This window comes from Rhinolophus ferrumequinum, chromosome X (genome assembly GCF_004115265.2).
Source record: "Rhinolophus ferrumequinum isolate MPI-CBG mRhiFer1 chromosome X, mRhiFer1_v1.p, whole genome shotgun sequence".
NCBI classification, from domain to species: domain Eukaryota; kingdom Metazoa; phylum Chordata; class Mammalia; order Chiroptera; family Rhinolophidae; genus Rhinolophus; species Rhinolophus ferrumequinum.
Genome location: NC_046284.1, coordinates 37,943,020 through 37,965,732, shown reverse-complemented (window position 1 = coordinate 37,965,732; position 22,713 = coordinate 37,943,020). Strand labels below are relative to the sequence as shown.

Here is a 22,713-nt window from a genome sequence, read left to right as displayed (position 1 = left end):
TCCCGTTTTCTGCCTGCCATTCTCCCACGCCCCCAGAGTACCCAATGACACTCACAGGCAGAGTTCTGGCGGCCGCCCTCATCCAGCTAGTGGCCCGCGGTGCTGGGTGCGTCTCCAGTGCGACGCCCGCCCCAGCGCAGGCTCCGGTGTTGGGGGAGAAAGGTGAGGAGTAGGGCATGCGGGGCGCCTCCCTCGAGTCGGAGTTGGCGAGCGCATCTTCTCCGCGCGTCTTCCACCATTCAGCCCGCGCCGCTCAAGTTCTACACACGCCGGGCCGCTGCTCCGAGTCACTCCCAGCACGAGAGACCAAACGCCCTCGGATAGCCGCATTCACTACTTTTGGAGGACTGCCGGGGAAGGTGGTCAGGGACCCCAAGTGTGAGGAGATGGGGCGGGGCTCCCAGGGCTCGCTGGCAGGGGCCGGGACCCGGGTAGGGGGTCTTCCCGGGGGCGCTCCCAACCCGCTTCCTTTCGCAGACAGCAGTTGTCACCCGCAGAAGGGCGAGCCTTGGGCGTCCGGAAAGACCTGGCGGACTGCGCGTCTCGAGATACCGGCCTCTCGCGGGGGGTGGGGTGGGAAGGGCCGCTAGCGAAAACAGTTGTCAGGGGGACCTGTTTGGAGGTGGGATGGGGTGGGGTTAGGCGACGGAAGAGCCTGAGAGCAGACACTGGGTTCTTTTCTCTCCCCCTCTTCCGAAAAGGAACCACATTGCCAGGGAGAAATAAGGTGAAGTGTAAACACAAACAACCTCAAAAAGAAGCCAAGAAAAGCGAAGCCAAAAGAAGCAAGCGCAACACTGTTACAAAACTGTCTGGTTTTGTAACAATTTCCCCTCCGCCGGCCAATGAGCGGCTTGGCGGTGCGTCACGTGGTGCCGTTTTATATAACACTTTGCTGAGACAAGACAGTTATTAGGCAGCGCGGGGCGGCGGGCATGGAGCTCGCGGTGGTGTGGCAGGGACCGGCGTGCGGCAGGGCGGCCGCGGTGGCAGCCCCAATTCCCTCCATCTGCCGCTTCCTGCTCTGTGTCCTGGTCCGCTAGACGCCTCCTCCCGCGCGTGTTCTTCTCTCTATGGATTCATTGCAGACTCGACAGATGCTGAGTTTGCCCACTGAGCTTGGTAGCAACAACTTGGATCTGGCAGAGCCGGCGGCATCAGTGGCGCGGGTAGATACGGGCTCCCACCCGGAGGCGGCTACAGAAGGCTCCGCACCTCTACTGACGCGGGAGCCGGAGCGGGAGCAGCCTCCAAGGGCTTCGACGCCTGAGTGCAAAGTTTTGCTCACGCAGGCCGACGCCCTGGCCTCCGGGGGGCGCCTCCGAGAAGCCCTCGAGGTGTACAGACAGCTGTCAGAGCGGCAGCAGCTGGTGGCCGAGCAGCTAGAGCAGCTGGTGCGCTGCCTGGCGGAGAACGTCCCGCAAGGCGAGGCGCTGGCGCGGGCACCGGCGGACGGGAGCAGCGTGGTGAGCTGCGCGGTGGTGGCGGAAGAGGCAGGGGTAGCAACGGCCTCTGAGGCCACCGAAGTGTGGGACGGCTTCAAGTGCCGGAAGTGTCATGGATTTCTATCAGACCCCGTGTCCTTGTCCTGCGGCCACACCTTTTGTAAACTGTGCCTGGAACGCGGGCGGGCAGCCGACCGGCGCTGTGCACTGTGCGGGGTCAAGCTCTCCTCGTTGATGGTGGCCACAGGGCGGGCGCGCGGGGTCCGGCGGGCTGGGCAGCCGCCGCCGCTTCGGGTCAACGTGGTGCTCAGCGGTCTCCTCGGCAAGTTGTTCCCCGGTCCGGTACGGGCGTCGCAACTCCGGCACGAAGGCAACCGGCTGTACCGCGAGCGCCAGGTAGAGGCGGCGCTGCTCAAGTACAACGAGGCAGTTAGGCTAGGTGAGCCCACAGCACCGCCCAGCAATGAACCTGCAGGGAGGTGGGGGATGGACAGGGGCCGAGAAGTACGCTGGGGACCGTGGGGGAGGACCGGGTTTCTAAAGTTTGGCCTCTGACTTCGTCTCTGTCCCTATCAATTTCTCTCTGTGTCCCTGCCTCTCTACCTCTGTTTCTCTTTGTCTTTTTCTGTCTCTTGTTAGGTTCTGTGTTTCTGTGTCTGTTTCTCTTTGTGGCACTCTGTTTCTCTGTCTTTCACACCTTTGCCACTCCTTTTCTTGCTCAGTGTCACATCTCTGTTTCCCTGTCTCTGCTCCTCCCTCTGCTTCTTCACTCCTGTGCCCCCTCTTACACCTGCCTGCACCTTCCCTGCCAGGAAGGGAACTTTGCACTCTTCCCACCCTCGCGCCGGCTCCGCTGGGCTCCCGCCAGCCCGAGGTATTCTCTCCGCGCCTGCGTCCACAGTCTTGCCTGGCCCCGTCCGCCGTTGCGGCCTGGAGGTGTCCCTTCCGGGGCCGCGCATCCGGGTGGGGTGGGTCCGGCGTGGAATTAGGTCAGGAGAGCACTGGTTGCATAAGGGCTGCTAGCGGCCGGAGCTCAGCGGCCCCTCCTTCGCGCGGGCGGGCGGGATTGTGTAACGGCTGAGGTAACCGAAGTGGGCCACGCTCCCCTCGGAAACCATCCCGCGAGCCTTGGGGGCGAGGGCGGAGGGCGGGGGAGCGCTCGCGCCCCGATGCCCTGTGACTTACTGCCACCGCTTCCTATCACACGGGCTTCGGCTGAAATAGATGCCCCCCAACCCCGCCGCCGCTGCCAGCAGCCTGCTCCTTCGCCTTGAACCCTTACCCCGCCAGCCGGGCATACTACCGGCCCGGCCACTGCTCAGGGATCCGGGGGGCTGTGGGCTGGCTACGAAGGGAACACGCCTCTGTCCCGTTTTCCCGTGCTACCTGAGGACTTATGGGTGGGCTTTGCGGGTTCAAGGGCAACGTGGGCAGCCCCACCCCTGTGGCAGGACTAACTACCTGAGTTCCCCCAAGGAGAGGCTTCCCCGACGCCCCCACAACTGGTCCCAAGAAGTGGCCGCTGAGCCGCCGGCCGGTATTGCCCAGTTCCGGCTGGCTGCCAGGAGCTCAGCCGGCAGGGCGTGGAGTCTGGTGAAGCGTCCTGGGGAGGAGGCGGCAGAGCTGGGCAGACAGGGCTCTGGGATCCAAGGGTGCCTTGAGCCCATCTCTGATGGGTGGAGGAGGAGGGTGGGCTGGAGTCTCCACGTGTTGAATCTCCACCTGAGCAGGCAACAGGTAATGGGGGTGGGGGAGGAACGAGGGTTGACTGGGCAAGACCGGCAGCTGAGGGAGAGGGGGACTCCCCCCCACACACACACATTCTGTGCCCAGGCAAAGCACATTATTTTCTGCTGGCATATGCTGCAGAAAAGAAGGGACAGAGAAGACTGTAAACTCTTTGCTAACGTCTTAAGAACAAGTAATGGGCACCCAAGCAAGCCATGGCACACCCCTGGGGAAAAAAAAAAAACACACCAACAAAGCCTGTTTCCACAGAAGAAGCTGGTCCCTGGGAAAGAAAAGAGCAATACGAAGGAAACAGGTGGAGGCCACTTCAGCCCAGGTCTCCAAGGGAAGTTCCATCCCTTTCAGCTGTCCCCGGAGGGCCAGGAAAGCCCCTCCCTGCCCTCTTCCTTGCCCTTTGTTGCTGCGACCACTTTTCCCTGGGGTTTTTCTTTGTACCTTCAGAGCAGTCAGGGTGAGTGCCAAGACCACTTCAACCTTCTAAGAGGAAAGGGGTTTTTCCAACAAAGAGTATCTTTGTGCTGAAAGACAGCCACTCTCTCCTCACTATTCTAAGTACTGTACCCCCCTTCAACAAAAAGGAACCTGTCCCCCACCCCAGATGCAGTCTGGCCAGTTAGCAATGAATCTGACCAGCTAGCTGTGTGACTTTTAGTAAATGCCTTCCCCTCTCTGGGTTTGATTTTCCTCATCTGAAGAATGGGTTGGTTGAGCCATCTGATTTCTAAAGTCCTGTCCATCCCTGGCATCTACTGATTCAGAGTGTTGGTGACAGCCAACCTCACTTTATTCTCAGAAGCCTAGTCTGGGTTCATTCACATTTGGCAATCTGTGATGAGAGGATGGAGCCTTGCAAATACATTTCCATTTTTTTCAGAGAAAGTTTATATGTGCTGGGTTTTGTAGACAGAGATGTTGCTAATGTCACCAGAAGACTAACTTAAACTTGTCAGGGGTCTCATCTGGCCACTTCCCTCTCCCCCTTCCCTGGCCTGTTACCTTGTGGGTGGTACCTCACAGGCTTCCTGTTGCTAGCCACATGTAGCCATGAAGCAGGGTGCCGGGGTTTTCTCTATGTCAGTCACACTGACATCACAGGCCCTCTAAAGGAACTGCTTCAGAGAGAGGCAGATACTTCTTAGTGCTAGAAATTGAGCCTAATCCTTTAGATTCCCAGTAGAAAAGTCCTAGATAACTTTTAAACTTGCCATTTGCTCAAGCTCCATCCTCATACAGGACTTATCATGTGTTTGTTCTGGGGCATTAATGAGGGCTTTTTTCCCCTCTCATTTTGGCAGCTCCAAATGACCACTTGCTTTATAGCAACCGATCTCAAATTTATTTCACCTTGGAGTCTCATGAGGATGCACTGCATGATGCAGAAATAGCATGTAAGCTCCGCCCAATGGGTTTTAAGGTGAGTGTGGGATAAGAGGGATGGGAAGGGGTTGTACTGTAGACAGGAATTGGCAGAGAGGGCTCCACCCTGGGGGGTAGGGGCACTAGAACTCAAGCAGAGCTGGGAGGTTTTGCAAGGGAGCTGGGGGACCCCTTCTGATTCAGGGTGATTCAGGGGTCTGCAAAGGGTGATTCAGGGGTCTGCAAAGGTACTGGATTCTTCCCCAATTTGATCTCTAATTGATGACCTACAGAGCAGCCTGGGCTTTGGACTCGAGGACATGGACTTGGGAGCCCGACTGCCTAAGTTTATGTCCCAGCTCTGCTACTTTTACAAGCTGTGTGACCTTAGGCAAATTACTTAACCTCCCCATGCCTCATCTCATCTATAAAATAGAGATATTCAAAGCACCTACTCAACAGAATTTGTTGTGGGAATTACATGAGCTAATACATGTAAGATGCTTGGAACAATGCCTGGCACATAGCACTGTATAAGTGTTTGCTGTCATCAACATCACCATTATTTTCCAGGGACAGTAGAAAGAAGAGAGTAAGGGAAGTATTGCTGGCTGGTTGTGGCATTTCGAGTCCTTAATATAGTCAGTCAGCCTGCCAGTATCCACAAACATCTAGGTCACACGGAGGGGTGGGGAGAAAGACAGGCTCGGCATCTCTCAGGATGCCAGGAGGCAAAGTGTCACCTTCTCTGTCTCTGTCTGGCCTCAGAACTGGCCCTTGGCCACATGTCAATATTTGGTTTAGAAGATTAGATTTGAGCCTGGGCTCTACTACTTCCAGCTAAATGACCATAGGAAAGTTGCTTCACTCTCTGGACCCCAAGTGTCCTTGTTTGCAAAACAGAGCTATTGTTATCTGCCCTGATCGCCTCACAGGGATTCAGTGAGAGTCACCATCGAGCATGGCCAAGGGGCCATTCTGTGAGCTATATAACACTTGCTGGGTCTTGGTATAGTGCTCTCTCTACACAACCCCAGGATGTTTTCCTCGGAAACCCAACTTATCCAAGTCCAGATCCATGATCTCTTATCTGAATCCCATAGGGCCAGGTGTGTTCAGAATCCAGAATGTTTCCGATTTCAGAAAGACCTTATATGAAGTAACACCTTCACTGAGCTCTGGACAGCTCCCCATAATCAAGCACACTAATATTACTGCAGCATATTACATGAAAATTCACACTAAGTGGGATAAAGAATATAACACACTTTATATCATTTTAAGTCAGGTTTTGTCACCTTATAACTTTTGATGTCAAGTTTATGAAAATATTGGATTATCAGACTTTTGGGGATCTGGGAACTTAAGATAAAGCATTGTGGACATGTATACTGGGCCATTAATGTCAGAGTGAATCTCGTATGTTCTTTCATGAGAAGGTTTTCATGGGTGATGATGGATTAGTATGTTCTCTTTCCTAGGGAACACACAGTTTGCTAAAAGTTACCAATGTCTTAACTCAAAGGAGCTTCAGTGGGAGCATTTCAGGCCTTGTAGCAGTGGAGGTCAGGTAGCTGCCTGGGGGGTAAGAGGACTTCTCTTGCAACTTTTTCTGCTCCCACCCTAAACCTAGGGATTAAGGGTGGGGGCCTGGATAGTGCAGTGGGAAGCAGGGCTGAGTAAGCTGCAGACCTTTTTGGGTGAAATGGGAAAAGTGACTTCCCCAGTGAAGGAAGAGTCGATGGAAGTATTAAACAGGAGTTTCATTTCCCCAAAGGTAAGCAGAGAGGCAGTGATGAGAGAACTCTATTGTCTTAGGAGTTGAGAAGACTTGAACTGATGCATATAATTCAAAACCACCTCACAGCCCGATTTGCATAGTTCCCACAATTTCTATGTCAAATGTCCCTGTGGGAGGGGTTCACCTTTGAAGCCCTATTCCAGCCATCCAGCCAGGGCTCAGTGGTACTCAAAATGTCCTGTAGGTGGTACAGCTTTCAGTGGGGTGAGCTGGCTGCCCTGGGCAGATGAAGTATGTGGGTTGCTACTTGGTAGGATTGGTAGGATCCCAGAGGCCTCTCCAGTCTCCCAACAAGAATCCCCTCTAACTGCCCTGTAATGTAACACAAACCTTTCTCCAGAGGGCCCCTGGTAAACACTTGTGGTAGGAGCAATAAGCCATCGGCCTCCACTAGCTGCTGAGATTAGGCTATAGGAGGATGGTAGGGGACACAAGGAGAGGTCCCCCAAGAGGTTTAGAGCAGGAGGCATTGCTCAAGAAGACAGATTCCAGCCGGCTCTTGTAGCCAAGGCAGGGAGCCTGAAGCTCCAGGCCTGTAGAGTCATGTTAAAAGGGGAGGCAGGAGACTGCTCAGCAGCGGCTACCTGAATCATTTCTTTCACTATGTTGGACCAGCTGCGGAGGCAAGGGAGTGGGGAGTAGGCCCCGAAGGGTAGCCTAGATGACTCAAGAGGAATGCTCTCCAAGCCGAATTGCAGGGGCCATCTGTCCCACGGTAGAGAGAGAGGGCAGCCCTCTTCCCACCTCTGTTCTTCTTCCTCCCTCTTCCCTAGGATGCTCCTCTTCTACCCCTAGAGTTTCTCTCCCTGAAAAGTTGGACTTGGGCCCTGAGGAGCCCCAAAATTTCTTTATTCTTCTTAAAGCTGTGGTGAGGGAGCAGAAGTGAGCTGAGCCTACAGGAGCGAAAGCATTTGCTCAGCCCCTGGTTAGCCTTCTGAAAGGTAGTCTGCTTTGTGGGGGAGAGTTTTCTGGGGGTCCTAGACCACAGTTCTAGTTCCAGCTTTGCCTTTGAGGTCTTGGAGAGGTCATGTCCCTTCCCTTGGGCTTCTTTGGAGAAATGATCAGTAATTACAAATGGTCACTCAAGTCAATAATGTGGACGAGGCCTCCGCTTGACAGACTAGTTAATAGGAAGGCATATCTGGGCGGGTCCTGAAAGCTAGTTAGTATGTGCTCATATGAGGGTTCTTGCTACTTGGTGATCTCTCCAATACAATGGTGGCGTGGGATGGAGTGAAGTAGTATTGCCCAGTGGTTAAGAATTTGGACTTTGGTATCATCCAGTCTCAGGCTCAAACCCTGATTCCAGAATTTACCAGCTGTGTTACTTTGGGCAAGTCACTTTTCTGGGTCTGTTTTGTTGTCTTTAAAATGGGCTTTGAAACAGTTGCCTGCATTATAGGGCTATAGATAAGAAGGTGAATAAGAACGGGATTGATGCTAATGTTTTCTTCCAGGCACACTTCAGAAAAGCACAAGCCTTAGCCACCCTAGGCAAAGTGGAGGACGCACTAAGGGAATTTCTATATTGTGTGTCCCTGGATGGAAAGAACAAAAGAGCAAGATCTGAAGCTGAACAGGTGAGTTGAGATGACAGCAGGTCCAGCTGCCCAATGGGTTCCCACCCCTCTGTCTTCTCCAGGGAGGGGAGTGAGAGAACTGCCCTCCCTGGCATTTAGGGTCCTGAGTGGGGAGCTCTCTTGGTTAAGGGGACAGGAAGGAGGCAAAAGTGCTACCTGATTGCCCCCAAACACTGTCCTCTTGGCGTGTACAATCAGATTGAGTAGTTCCTGCATTTCTGTAGGACTCTGTAATGAATGTTCTTGCTTCTTTGACGCAGAGTCTGGGTTGTTAGTGGGACCAAAAACAAAATAAAATAAAACCAAACAAGATAACATGGGGATGGAGGCTCACTAGGAATATTCTGGCTGTTGATGAGAGGTCAGGAGTGTGGGGCTGCCTGCAGTTGTAGAACTTTTTTTGACTGAGTCACGGCTTCACCAACCACACTGGGAAGCCAAGTCCTCAGAAACGATGCTGGTCCCCATCTCCCCTGCCATATGCAGAACTCCAGCCTTCAGCTCCTTTGCTAGAAATAAAACACATACACTGTCTCACAAATGTAAGTCAGAGACCATCACAATATAATCGAAACAGTCATTCCAACTTTTGAGTCCCAGGAGAACCTCTCCCTTTACCTGAGCATCTATAGAAACTTAAGTAGTGAAGTCTTCTGTTTTATATCACAGCTTCTCCTTAGTTTCTTTTCAACATCAGTCCTGGGGGATTGTCAGGAACATTATCCTGATATCCTGATGCTGTTGGCACCTCACCCTAGATTAAAGGAACATGTAAAGTCAATGGCTACTGAAGGCACCAGCCATAATCTACCAAAGTTGTCACAGGTAAAACTCAACTCACCCAGTTTGTTTGTGACTTCGTGACGCTTTGTTTGGCTGTTTTGTGGGCAAACCTAGGGGTTCCTGAAAAAGAAGAAATGGAGTTTCTAGTGGTTGTGTTCTTTGCTAGAAGGTTATTTCTTAAAGATAAAACTGGATTTCAGGCATGGTCTCAGTGTGTATGATTAGTTACATTCATTTTTCCGTTCTTGGTCAGGTCCAGCTGAGAGAGAGATTTGACAGCACTAGAAAGAAATTGGCCCACTTCCCCTGAAGCCATTCAGCAGGGTGGCTTTCTCAGCCTAGGAGTGGAGCCTGGGTGACAGCCCCTCCTTTTCTGGTTTTTGTTTGTTCAAGCTGCTGGTCTTTGAGTGGCAGCTGAGTTCCTTAAGTAAAGACAACTCCATTTGATCCCCAAGTGGACGTAATTTCCTATTCTTGCACCATGTCTTACACATAAGTAGACTTCCAGTATACATTTGAGGCTGACAAGAGGGAAGCGATTTGGGAAGTGTTAAGTCCCTGGGAGGAAGACAAGTATTTGTGCCTTTCTTTGAAAACAAGGGAACGGAATCTCAGAATCTCGGAGAGATGGTCTCTAGGCCCTGGCTTTCCCAGCAGAGGGCAAGTGGGCAGTAGCTGAGGCTCAAAAGTCCAGACCTGAAGGCAATTTAGTGCTGACTACCTCAGCCCCTTGGGGCAGCAGTCCCCCCTCCATGTGTGTCCTATGTTCTTTCCTGTCTGTAAGCCATGGGCTCTCCAGGGCTTGTTGAATTCTCTGATAAGTGGAAACCTACATTTTCCCAGCTTTTCTCCCTGTTCTGGAGAAGGAATAAAATGCAGGTGTGCCCAATTCAAGAAAAAGGGGGTAAGTAGAACTCAGAGGATCTCCTGAAATCAGAGAAGCCCTAGCACATTTCAGAATTGTTTGAGATTATGATTACATGACCAAGAATACTAACACTGAACCCAAGTGCCTGGAGTGACTGCTAATTGAAGCTCAATCAGAAATGCAGAAGAAGAACACCCTGGCTTTCCAGTGAGAACCAGCTGGGGAATAGGAATGGGGTTTCCACCCAAACTTTGCTTTGCAAAACAGTGCAGTCCTGTGTAGACAATGCTTGGGGCTCATGGAAAGTTGAGGATGCAGCATCGTTATGGTGCTGGAAAAAACCCTGAACTCCCCAGGTTAGAGAATGAGAAAACCCACATTACTTTTCTCCTCACTTCATTGTTTTCTCCCAACTGTATGCTCCCATTTTTCATCTATCTACCATTTTTCTTTTTGGTAGGGGTTGGAGGGGGAATAAAAACATGAGCATTTTAACCTGTAGACTATGAATTTAGAGCAGTTAGGGGTTCCCCAAGTAAATTCACATAAATCCTTGTCATTGGATTTGTTTCTAGGTCCATTTTCAAATATCCCTCTCCTAGACAAAAATTCTTTAAAATGCTAGAGATGTTATGGATTGTTTTCCCAAATTATTTTGTCTCTTTTTCAGACTTTTTCATCAAAATCTAGTAAAAGGATTAGCTTGTCCCTAGTTCATTTGAACAGTATGACATATAGCTCTGGAGCATGAGGTAACTGTAGACCCATGGACACACCTGTATCAAAGCCTTACCAAAAGTCCTTTTGAAGCTGGGCTATGAGGCTTGCAGATGGCCTGGAATGGTGGGGTGGGTGAGAGGAAGCATTGACAGGATCTACCCTCACTGCATAACTTGGTTTCCCTAACATGGTGACTGGGGAATAATCTGCATAGAAGTGGGGACTGGTGCCACACCTTACTTTTCTCCCCTTTACCATTGCCCAAGGAGTCTGTCCCCTACAAACCTTTCTGTCCTTAACAAGGGAAGTCCCCCAACTCAGCCCAAGCTGGGCATGCCTTTGTTGCTGATGCTGTGTGGACAGAAGTGAGAAATATGCCACCCAGTTAACCTATGTATCCACTGAGTGATCAGGGCTGTTCAGTTCTCTCTCTGTCCCCTGTAGTAGATTCTGATATTTAGTTCTTTCTTCCTCCAGGAAAATTCGGAGCTCCCGCGTTGTTCTATACAGGAGGAAGCAGCAGCCAGGGGGGACTGCAACAGCCTGATGAACCCGGCAAAAGTAAAGGGGGATGGGCGACAAGGCAACATGAAAGACCAGGAAGGAGAAGAGGAGAAGGGGGATGCTGCCTCTCCAGAAGTTGCCTCCAGCAAGACTGGCAAATGCCAGGAAAAGAAAAGGAAACACTGTCAAATTGAACCCCGAGACCCAGAGGTGCCTAATAAAGCCTCTAAATCAGGTAACTACACTACTCAGGGAGAAAGGGGCTTGGAGGAGATGCCTGGGATCCCCAATATATGCAACTTACTTGACCTCCATATGAGGGCTCCTCAGGCTCTGGGTGTGTGTCCCAGCTCTGGCACTTAGCTGTGCCACCTCAGGCATTGCTGCAAAGTTTCTGTGAAAGCATGCACATTTCCTAGTGTACTGCCAGTACTTAATAATAATTACAATGGAAAGCCAAGGCATAAGATCAAGCACAGTCTCAAGTTATGACATCTGATGCCCTTGATGATGTCACTTCCTGCCAGGCCAACTTTTCCCTACCCCACCCTTATTCCAGGAAGGGAGGACCACAGCCCCGTGATCAGGCCCCAGTTGTGTTCCTGTAGGTAGGCATCTGAGAAGCAGCAGTTGCAGCTCGATATCTTTCCAAGAGAGGTGGGCAGTGCCAAGACTCAGTATCAGCTTTGAAAGCCTGGCTCAGTCCATGGAGTTGCTGCTGCTGCTCCTGCTGCATGAAGTGCCTGTTGCATTTGAATAAAATCCTCAGGGCTCCTGGACTTGCACTTCTCTTTCTACTGGGCTTCTGGACACCTCAAGCGCCTACTTCAGGGTATCCCATTCTCAGTGTGTCAGGTGGTCACTAAATCAACTCTCTGGGAGAGGGTGAGAGTGGCAAACTGAAAAAATAATTATGTTCTTTTGCCTCAGAAATACTGTTTGTGAAACCAAGATTGGTCCAGCTCTGACTTACTGCTTTCTAAATCACAGATCCTCCTGCTGATCCGGGGGCCAGACCTGCTCTCAGTGTTCCCCTTGCATCTTTTGACGCATCTGATCTTGAATGCTCCCTGTGTATGAGGTATGTGATGTATGCTGTCACTTACTGCCTGAGGGGTCTTTCTCTCTGGTGTGTGAATCTTTCTGCTAGTGACCTACTGCTCCATTGGTTAGCACGTAAAACATGGTTCTAATGAAACAGAAACCATGTTGATTGTCACATGGGCTAGCTTATGTCCCTTGTTTACAGATTGCATTCCCTGTACTACAGACTTGGAAATACCTAGACAGTGGGAAGGAAACGGTCTATTCAAAGGTCACAGACTGATGGTCCACAGGCTAAATGTGTTGTATTTGGCCTTATTGATATTTTTGTTGTTGTTGTTAAATGTGAATGTCTTGAGACAGGACACACTCTCCAGCTGTTCACGGTACCTGCCCCCATCCCATTGCTTTATGCTAGCCTGTGCTTTACGCTAGTAATGGAAAATAATTTCCATTACTTTCCTGACCCTTGTAGGTAACATAGGTTTATGACCCTGAAACTAATGTCAACTACTGGATCAACATCAATACTGGCTCAAGGGCTAATGTCAATGGCCTATTCTTTGGAAGCCTGAGGGCCTGACTAGGTTTTGTTTTGTGCCACGAACAGGATTAGTACTGGGCCTGTATTTCTCTTTTTTTTCTTTTTTTGTATATATATATATATATATATATGTATATATGTATATATATATATTAGCTTTAGCTACACAAGACAAAGTAATACTTAGACGTTTATCATTTATATAACTCACACTGTGTGATCCCCCTCCCCCATCCACTATCCCTCTGACATCGCACAGAGCCATTACATTTCCACTGTCTCTATTCCTAATGCTGTACTCTGCTTCTTGTAAGTATATACATACATATATATATATATATATAAAATTATAGTTGGCATTCATTAATGTTCAGCTTCAGATGTACAGTGCAGTGGTCAGGCATCTGCATCATCCCTGAGGTGGTCACATTAGTGAGACAAGTGTCCATCGGATACCCTACAAAATCTTTACAACATTATTGATTACGTTCCCCAGATTAATTTTCAAAACCCCGTGGCCATCTTGTGATTACTGATTGTTTTCTAATCCCCTCACCTTCTCCCTTATCCCCACACCCCTGCCCATCTAGCAACCCTCAGTTTTACCTCTTTGTCTCCAAAACTGTTTCTGATTAGTTCATTCACTTATTCTTTTCTTTAGATTCCACATATAAGTGAGATCATATGGTATTTGTCTTTCTCTGTCTGACTTATTTGACTTAACATAATGTTCTCTAGGTCCATCCATGTTGTTGCAAATGGTAACACTTCTTTCTTCTTTATGACTGCGTAATACTCCATTGTATAAATGTACCACATTTTCTTAATCCAGTCATCTACCGATGGGCATTTTGGTTGTTTCCATGTCTTGGTTATTGTGCATAGTGCTGCAATAAACATAGGAGTGCATAAAGATTTTTGAATTGGAGTTTTAGATTTCTCGGGATAGATACCTAGGAGTGGAATTACTGGATCATAAGGTAGTTCCATTTTCAGATTTTTGAGACACGTCCATATTGTTTTCCATAGTGGCTGCACCAATCTGCAATCCCACCAACAGTGCACAAGCGTTCCCTTTTCTCCGCATCCCCAACAGCACTTGTTGTTTGTTGATTTATTGATGATAGCCATTTTGACTGGGGTGAGGTGGTATCTCCTTGTGGTTTTTATTTACATTTCTCTGATGGTTAGTGAGGTTGAGCATTTCTTCATATGTCTGTTTGCCATCTGTATGTCCTTTTTAGAAAAATGTCTCTTCAAGTCCTCTGCCCATTTGTTAATTGGGTCGTTTGTTTTTTTGGAGTTGAGTCGAGTGAGTTTTTTATAGATTTGTGATATTAATCCCTTATCAGATATATCATTGGCAAATATCTTTTCCCATTCAGTAGGATCCCTTTTTGTTTTATTGATGGTTTTCCTTGCTGTGAAAAAACTTTTTAGTTTGATATAATCCCACATGTTTATTGTTTCTCTTAGTTCCCTCGCGCGAGGGGATATATCAGTAAAAATCTTACTCCGGGTAATGTCTGAGAAGTTTCTTCCTATATTTTCTTCTAGGTATTTTATGGTTTCAGATCCTACATTTAAATCTTTAAGCCATTTTGAATTTATTTTTGTATATGGTGTAAGGAGGTGGTCCAGCTTAATTTTTTTGCATGTGTCTGTCCAGGTTTCCCAGCACAATTTGTTGAATAGACTGTGTTTACCCCATCGTACATTCTTGCTTCCATTGTCGTAGATTAAATGGCCATATAGGCATGGATTTATTTCTGGACTCTCTATTCTGTTCCATTGATCTATGTGTCTGTTTTTATGCCAGTACCATGCTGTTTTGATTACTGTAGCCTTGTAGTGTAATTTGAAGTCAGGTATTGTTATACCTTCCACTTTGTTCTCATTTCTCAAGATTGCTGAGGCTATACGGGGTCTTTTATGGTCCCATATAAATTTTAGGATTATATGTTCTATTTCTGTGAAAAACGTTGTTGGTAGTTTGATAGGAATTGCGTTGAATATGTATATTGCCTTAGGCAGTATGGACATTGTAACTATATTAATTCTTCCTATCCATGAACATGATATGTGTTTCCATCTATTTATATCTTCTTTCATTCCTTTCTTCAGTGTCTTATAATTTTCTGAGTACAGATCTTTTACTTCTTTGGTTAAATTTATTCCCAGGTATTTTATAGTCTTTGGAGCGATTGTAAATGGGATTGTTTTTTTAATTTCTCCTTCTGATGTTTTATTGTTGGTATATACAAATGCAACTGATTTCTGAATATTAATTTTGTATCCTGCTACTTTACTAAGTTCATCTATCAGCTCTAATAGCTTCTTGGTGGAGTCTTTAGGGTTCTCTATATATAGTATCATATCATCTGCATACAATGATAACTTTACTTCCTCCTTACCAATTTGGATGCCTTTTATTTCTTTTTCTTGTCTGATTGCTGTGGCTAGAACTTCCAGCACTATGTTGAATAGAAGCGGAGATAGTGGGCAACCTTGCCTTGTTCCTGATCTTAGGGGGAATGGTTTTAGCTTTTCCCCATTGAGTATGATGTTAGCTGTGGGTTTGTCATATATGGCCTTTATTATGTTGAGATATGATCCCTCTATTCCCACTTTCTTAAGGGTTTTTATCATAAATGGCTGTTGGATTTTATCAAATGCTTTTTCTGCATCTATTGATATGATCATGTGGTTTTTAGTTTTCATTTTGTTAATGTGGTGTATCACGTTAATTGATTTGCGGATGTTGAACCACCCTTGCATACCAGGGATGAATCCCACTTGATCATGGTGTATGATCTTTTTAATGTATTGCTGAATTCTGTTTGCTAATATTTTGTTGAGGATTTTTGCATCTATGTTCATTAGAGGATCCGGCCTGTAGTTTTCTTTTTTTGTGGTGTCTTTGTCTGATTTGGGGATAAGGGTGATAGTGGCTTCGTAAAAAGTGTTTGAGAGTCTTCCCTCCTTCTGGATTTTTTAGAAGAGCTTGAGGAGAATAGGTGATAATTCTTTTTTGAACGTTTTGTAAAATTCACCTGTAAAGCCATCTGGTCTAGGGCTTATGTTTGGTTGGAAATTGTTGATTACTGATTCAATTTCCGTGGTGGTAATCAGTCTATTCAGGTTTTCCATTTCTTCTTGAGTTAGCCTTGGAAGGTTGTATGCCTCTAGAAAATTGTCCATTTCTTCCAGATTGTCAAATTTGTTGGCATATAGTTGCTTATAGTAACTTCTTAAAACTTTTTGTATTTCTGCGGTGTCTCTTGTCACTTCTCCTCTTTCATTTCTGATTTTATTAATTTGGGTCCTCTCTCTCTTTTTTTTAATGAGTCTGGCTAAAAGTTTGTCAGTTTTGTTTATCTTCTCTAAGAACCAACTCTTGGATTCATTGATCTTTTGTATTGTTTTTCTGGTTTCTATTTCATTTATTTCTGCTCTGATCTTTATTATCTCCTTCCTTGTGCTCCCTGTGGGCTTATTTTGCTGTTCTTTTTCCAGATCCCTTAAGCGTGAAGATAAACTGTTGATTAGTGATGTTTCTTGTTTCTTTAGGTAGGCCTGCAAAGCTATGAATTTCCCTCTTAGGACTGCTTTCGCGGCGTCCCATAGATTTTGGGTCGCCGTGTTTTCATTTTCGTTTGTCTCGAGATATCTTTTGATTTCTTCCTTGATCTCCTGTTTGACCTATTCATTATTTAGTAATAAGTTATTCAGCCTCCATGAATTGGTGTGTCTTCCCGATTTTTTCCTGTAGTTCATTTCTAATTTCATAGCATTGTGATCAGAGAAGACAATTGGTATGATTTCAATTTTCTTAAATTTATCAAGACTTGTTTTGTGGCTTAACATATGGTCTATCTTGGAAAATGTTCCATGTGCGCTTGAGAATAACGTGTATTTTGCAGCACTGGGGTGAAATGTTCTGAAAATATCGATTAGATCCAAGTGGTCCAATGTATCATTTAAGGGTGTTGTTTCCATATTGATTTTCTGTCTGGAAGACCTGTCCCTTGTTGTCAGAGGTGTGTTGAAGTCCCCTACTATGATAGTGTAACTGTTGATCTCTGTCTTTATGTCAGTCAGTACCTGTTTTATATATTTAGGTGCTCCTATGTTGGGTGCATAGATGTTTACTAGGGTTATGTCCTCTTGTTGGATCGATCCCTTTATTATTATATAGTGCCCATCTTTATGTTTTAATATGTTCTTCATTTTAAAGTCTATTTTGTCAGATATAAGTATTGCAATTCCAGTTTTTTTCTCATTTCCATTTGCATGAAATATCTTACTCCATCCCTTCACTTTCAGCCTTTGTGTGTCTTTTGTTCTGAGGTGAGTCTCTTGTGTACAGCATATACAAGGGTCTTGCTTTCTTATCCGGTCAGCCACCCTATGTCTCTTGATTGGAGCATTTAATCCGTTTATATTTAAAGTGATTATTGATAGGTACATAGTTATTGCCATTTTTAAATTTGTAGTTAGGTTGTTTTGATCTTTCTTCTATTGTCAGAAATCCTTTTAGTATTTCTTGCAATGCTGGCTTGGTGGTAATAAATTCCTTTAGCTTTGCCATTTTAACTATAATGAGTCTTGGTGTGGACCTTGTTTGGGTTTATCCTGGTTGGAACTGTGCACTTCCTGGGCTTGTATGTTGGTTTCCTTCATCAGGTTGGGGAAGTTTTCAGACATTATTACTTCAAATATGTTCTCAATCCCTTGCTTCCTCTCTTCACCTTCTGGTATTCCTATGATGCGCATGTTGTTGCGCTTGATGTTATCCCAGAGGTCTCTTAAGCCATCCTCATTGTTTTTTATTCTTTTTTCTTTCTGTTGTTCCTGTTCTGTTTGGGTGATCTCTGCTACCTTGTCTTCTAAGTCGCTGATTCGATCATCTGCTTCATCTAACCTGCTGGTAATTCCTTCAAGTGAGTTATTAATTTCGGTAATTGTGTTCCTTAGTTCTAACTGGTTGTTCGTTATGGTTTCTACATCCTTCTTTATGTCTTCTCTGAGCTCCTTAAACATTCTTATCACCAGTGTTCTGAACTCTGTCTCTGAAAGGTTGGTTACCTCTGCTTCATTTGGTTCCAGTTGTGGAGGTTTCTTCTGTTGTTTTATTTGAGACGTGTATCTTTGTTTCCCCATTCTGGCTGACTCTCTGTGTTTGCTTTGATGTATTAAGTAGATCTCCTAGAGTTCTTAGTTGTTGCTAGGTTATCTTATGTAGTATGTGTCCTTTATATTTGACTTGCACTGCTTTGTTCTTCTCCTCTGCGTGTGCTCCAAAGGTGACTCTTGTGTTGTGTATATTGTCCTGTTCAAGAAGATCTTTAATTGCTTTTTGCTTGTGAGTAGGTGGGATTAACTCTTAGGCTGACTCGTTGTGAGACTTGGCTCTGCCCACCACAGGGTGTTCTGCTGCGTGAGGGTTGACCATTTAAATGTGGTTTGGCCTCTATGGGCTCTTGTGCCTGCAGAGAATTCCCTCTGGGTTTGTGACTTGTAGGTCAAACCCAGTGGTACTCTGGTTTGGTCTGGAGTTGGCCTCTGGATATGTTGAATCTTGTGCCTCTTAAGCTGGGCCCTGGTAGGGCAATTTCAGAACAAAGCAAATCACCAAGCACAACAACAATAACAACAACAACAAAAAATCAAATACCTTCACATGTAAAAACAACCGACAACCCCCACTCAACACAGGCAAAGATATCAAAGATATATAGACAAAACAAAACAAAACAAAACAAAAAGCAGTGTCAGTCTTGGCTTAAGCCCACCAAGTAATCTCCAGGTTGTCGTCTGCTGTACCAAAGAGTCCTCTGCATATTGTGCAGGCAGAGCCAGTCACCTGGTGCCCAGAGTGACGTTGGAACTGCAGATTTACATGCGTGGGCCTGTGGGGTCTGGATGGTAGTTTTTACAAAGTCAGTGCAGTTTCTGCCCTTGCCTGCACATATGCGCACTGAGAGTAGCACCACCAGCCCTGTGTCCAGTTCTCCTGAGTCTTAGGGCACTTCTTCCGTGTGTGTGTGTGTGTGTGTGTGTGTGTGTGTGTATGGTGGGCGGGAGATTTCTGAGCTGCTGAAAACCCAGAGCTGCATCTGCTGCTTACTGCTGATCCCTGGGAGTGCCTCTGCAGTTGTAATTGCCCTGCCCTAGGGAGGACAGAAAAGGCATTGGTTTGGGATGGAGGAGTCTCTTCTCTCCTAGCCCAGCAAAAGTCCCACTCTTCCCAGCCTCTTCCCTGGGTCAGAGCTTCAGGCCAGTCTTCCCAGAGCCTGAGCACTAAGGCTCCTCTGTAATCTGATACTACTCCTCAGTTCAGGGGCCAGTTGAAGTCTCTGGAAGGGCGGGGGTAGGATTGGAAGAGCAGGGGGAGGGGCCCAGGTATGGAGTTTGTGTCCTTTGTCCCGCCTAGGGCCCAACTCGAGGTCTGAGCTGAGGTTATTGCCTCCAATGCTGGATAGGCTGTCCCCTCAGTGGGAGAGATCAGCTGTGGGATGCAGGGAAAGAGCCCACCTCCTGGCTTTTGTGTTCTGTGTTCCGTCCTGGGATCCCTTGAGTCTCTGCAACTGTGGATGCCCACTGGGTTTCCACCACCGCAGATGTGGACCTGTTTCCACAGCCACAGATGCTGGCCACCTCTCCACAGCCAAAGGTGCGGGCCGCATTCCCACAGCCGCAGATGCGGGCTGCGTTTCCACAGACACAGGTGCGGACCACGTTTCCACAGCAACAGATGCGGGCTGCGTCTCCACTCCGCTCCCTACGCTTTTCCCCTGCTTGCCCAATTTGCCCACCTTCAAGTAATCCTTGCACGAGTCTCTTAGCTGTTCTGCGTGATGAGCAGAGAGTCCTTTGATGGGTTATAGATGTCCCATTTGTGATAAGATCCGGAGGAGAACTCAAAAAGTGCGCCCCGCTGCCGCCATTCCTATGATGTCACCCTGGGCCTGTACTTCTTGGCCAAACATCTCACCTTCACCCAGTGCCAAATCTTTACTTTCTCAAAACTCTGGTGAAGCAAAGTATTGACATGCCCGCTCACCCCCAACAAAAAAAAGTAAATGGAAGCAACTATAATCACGGTCTGTGTAAAAAAAAAAAAATGCTTTCATTTGTTTCAGTTCACAGCTGTGACTTTGTGGCTGAGAGGAAGAGCTCCAAATGGCCCGGGTTTGAACCCTGACTCTGCCACTTACTGGCTATTTGACCTGGAGCAAGTGACTTTCTCTGCCACTGCTTTCTCATCAGTAAAATAGAGAACAGTAGTCTCTACCCTCTGGGGTAGTTATGATTAATTGAGAAAATCTACTTAACTCTTAGAATTGTTTCTGACATATAGGAAGCACTTAATAAATGTTAACTATTTTTTTTCTTCTAGACCATGGGTTCTTTAATTTTAGGTCTGTGGACCCCTGAAGAGGTTCTATATATAGATTCTAATAGATCTATGAATCTCCTGATGTTGTATATAAAACGTGTGTGTGTGTGTTTTCAGGACAAAGTCTACAGCTTTGAGTAGATTCTCAAATGTGCCTTTTTTTCCCCAAAAAAAGTATTAAAAGGAAGCTAAGATATTTGCACAAAAGTTGTTAAGATGGTTGACTCAAGAGAAGAAAAATCTTTTGGTATACCACACACTGGGATCCCGCCAGCAGAGGATCCTCAGATATTTTCTTGCCTTTACAAGCACATATGCCTTCCATATCAGTCACATGCATTTGTATTCGGGATGACTTTTCTTGTCCTCTGAATAAAAATAGGTAAGGCAGCCATTACCCGAATGTGTACTTTTCCTTTTTCTTAAAAAAATTACAGTTGTCAGATTTGCTCAGCAGGCCTGATAACAAACAGTTTGACACATGGGATATAGAAGCACTGAAGGAAAACTTTCCATATACTGTATGGAGTTTGCTCCTTTTACCACCTCCCACTCCTCCACAACAAAGTGGCAGGTGGGTCATGCCAGAGTCAAGATATGAGATAGGAAAGTCTGCTTCCCAGTAGAGAAATGGGACTCCACAGGTAATGCCATGGTGGCTCTAAGCCTGTGACATGACCTGTGGTCTTTCAGATGTCAGACTTTGAGAGACTTGATTCAGCTTGCTCAGAAAGCCCAGCTCTTTGGTGTACTTATCACTCCCCTCGATATCCAGGGGATGCAAAATCAAATACACAGACTCATCCTGTTTGTGTTTTCCCTGAAGACTAAGAATCCTGAGATTGAAGTTCTTTTGTTCCCTTTCCTCTGCTTTCTCCCTTTCATCTTGTTTGTCCCTGATCTCAACAGGGGGCTTCAGAGAAGGGTTAGAAATTTGGCCCAAGAAGTAAGTACCAAGAGGATAAGACTCCTTTTAGTTTGCTCGCTCTGACTTTAAAAAACATTATTTCCCTTATCCTGACCCTCTGTTCTAAGTGAGACTTCAAAACAAAAAGCCATCTTTGCCTGGAATAGCTGTTGTACCATATAGGCTAGGAAGTTATAGGGGGACTAGCTGCTTTATGGCAAAAAGAACCTTGCCACATCCAGAGAGCATTTCTGATCGCAAGGCTTTTTTTTTTTTAAATTAAGTTTATTAGGGTGACAATGATAATTAAAATTACATAGGTTTCAAGTGTACACTTCTATAATACATCACCTATATATCACATTGTGTGCTCACCACCCAGTCAATTCTCAAGGCTCTTAAAACTGTAACTCTTGGTCAGAAAAATGTAGTTCCCCTTCCGACAAGGTTTGTCTCTAAGTCAGAAATCAGATGTTGACAGGAGCTATTTCATATACATGCTTTAGCTTGAAATATTGTAGTCTTGAAAAGTTCCTGTTTTCACTGCTCTTTAGTGGTTTTCTTTTTTTTATTGTTAGCATTATTATTAGATTCTATTACGACCCTCTTGTGTCTTTGGGGTAGAGGATCTAAGGATAGAGCTAGTTTTAAACAATCTGCCAGGTCATAAATTTTACATACACAGGTTGTACTTCCTGTGTGTTTCTAGAATGAACTCCAGTCCTGTGGTGCTGCATTGGTAGAAGACAAGTTAGAGTGTGCATTTATCTATTCTGATTCTAGGGAGAAAATCAGGAGCAGCTTATAAATTCCACAGGGAAAGGGTGGAAAGAGTGAATGGAACAATAATTGGCAGGTGCATTCATGAGGAACTTTCCAGTCTTCGAGTCTCCCTTGCCAGATTCGGAGAGATCTGCTGAGGGATGTTTCTTCTAAATCCAACACCTCAGAACTTTGCCCCTCAGTCTTTAGTGACTGGAAATTCTTCTTTGAGATTTACCTGATATGGACATCCTAGCCATTGGGGGCCACTTCTGGGACTGCTATGGAACAGCACCATTAGGGTGACAAGGATATTTTGACATGTGGAGCAAGAATGTTTGATATTTGAACCAGTTACCTAATGGCCCAGGGACCTCTTTGTCAATTGAAATAAAAAGCTTTATATTTAACTTAGGTTTAGCTACTCAACTACCTGGGTGTTAAGGAGTCATTTCGTTCTATTCTATTCTATTCTGTTCTGTTCTGTTCTATTCTATTCTATTCTATTCTATTCTATTCTATTCTATTCTATTCTATTCTATTCTTTCCCCCTCTCTATCTGTCCCCCTCCTTCTTGCTCTCTCTTTGCTCACGTTTTGATAGCTGCAAAAGAACACAATACAAGGATGTAGCTGCTGGGAAAAGATAGCTATTTTCAGATAAGCTAAACATTGTATCCAGGCTGACATTTAACTGAAAATATTTATGATTACTATTGTTTAATTCCTCACTGTGACAATGTAAAATGCTTTCTTGTGAAAAAAATCTGACCCTACTCTGATTTATAAATGCCTCCCTGAAATGTTTTCTGAAATTATTACCTAAAGTGGTAAATAAAATGGAGAAGAATGTGAGTATATATCCATTTCTATCTTTATATAGAGTCTCTCTCTCTCCCTCTCTCTCTCCCTCTTCTTCTCCCTCTCCCTCTCCCTCTCCCTGTCACTTTTCTCCCTCTCCCTCCCTCTCTCTCTCTAAATTGGTAAATTACCAATCTTTTCATTTATAGTTAGTGTGTGTGTCTTGTTTAAGAAATCTTTTCCTTTTAATCTCTCTCTCTCTCTCTCTCTCTCTCTCTCTCTCTCTCTCTGTCACCCTCTCTCCCTCCCTCCATCTCTCTCGGAGAGGGGAAGGAGGGAGACAGGGCGGGGGAAAGTGTGTGTGCGAGTGTGTGTTTCTGCATGTAGATGGATGATGTCTATTCTAGCTATTCTAGATACTATAGATGTACACACAGTTGTGGCCATG

At 46.1% G+C, this 22,713-nt stretch overlaps 1 protein-coding gene across 2 annotated transcripts in view; it reads left to right on the top strand.

The window, feature by feature from the left end:
• Positions 1-665: 665 nt before the first annotated feature.
• Positions 666-22,713, top strand: part of LONRF3 (LON peptidase N-terminal domain and ring finger 3) — a 56,844-nt gene continuing 34,796 nt past the window's right edge. The window contains exons 1-5 of one of the 2 annotated variants that reach the window (XR_004423833.1): positions 666-1,884; positions 4,490-4,608; positions 7,809-7,931; positions 10,780-11,041; positions 11,797-11,887. Coding sequence is in view for 1 of the 2 variants with exons in the window: in XM_033114016.1 (XP_032969907.1) it covers positions 1,074-1,884; positions 4,490-4,608; positions 7,809-7,931; positions 10,780-11,041; positions 11,797-11,887 (1,406 nt within the window). In the remaining variant the exon portion in view is untranslated. The remainder of the gene's footprint in view (positions 1,885-4,489; positions 4,609-7,808; positions 7,932-10,779; positions 11,042-11,796; positions 11,888-22,713) is intronic. The other variant, XM_033114016.1, reaches the window with a different exon arrangement.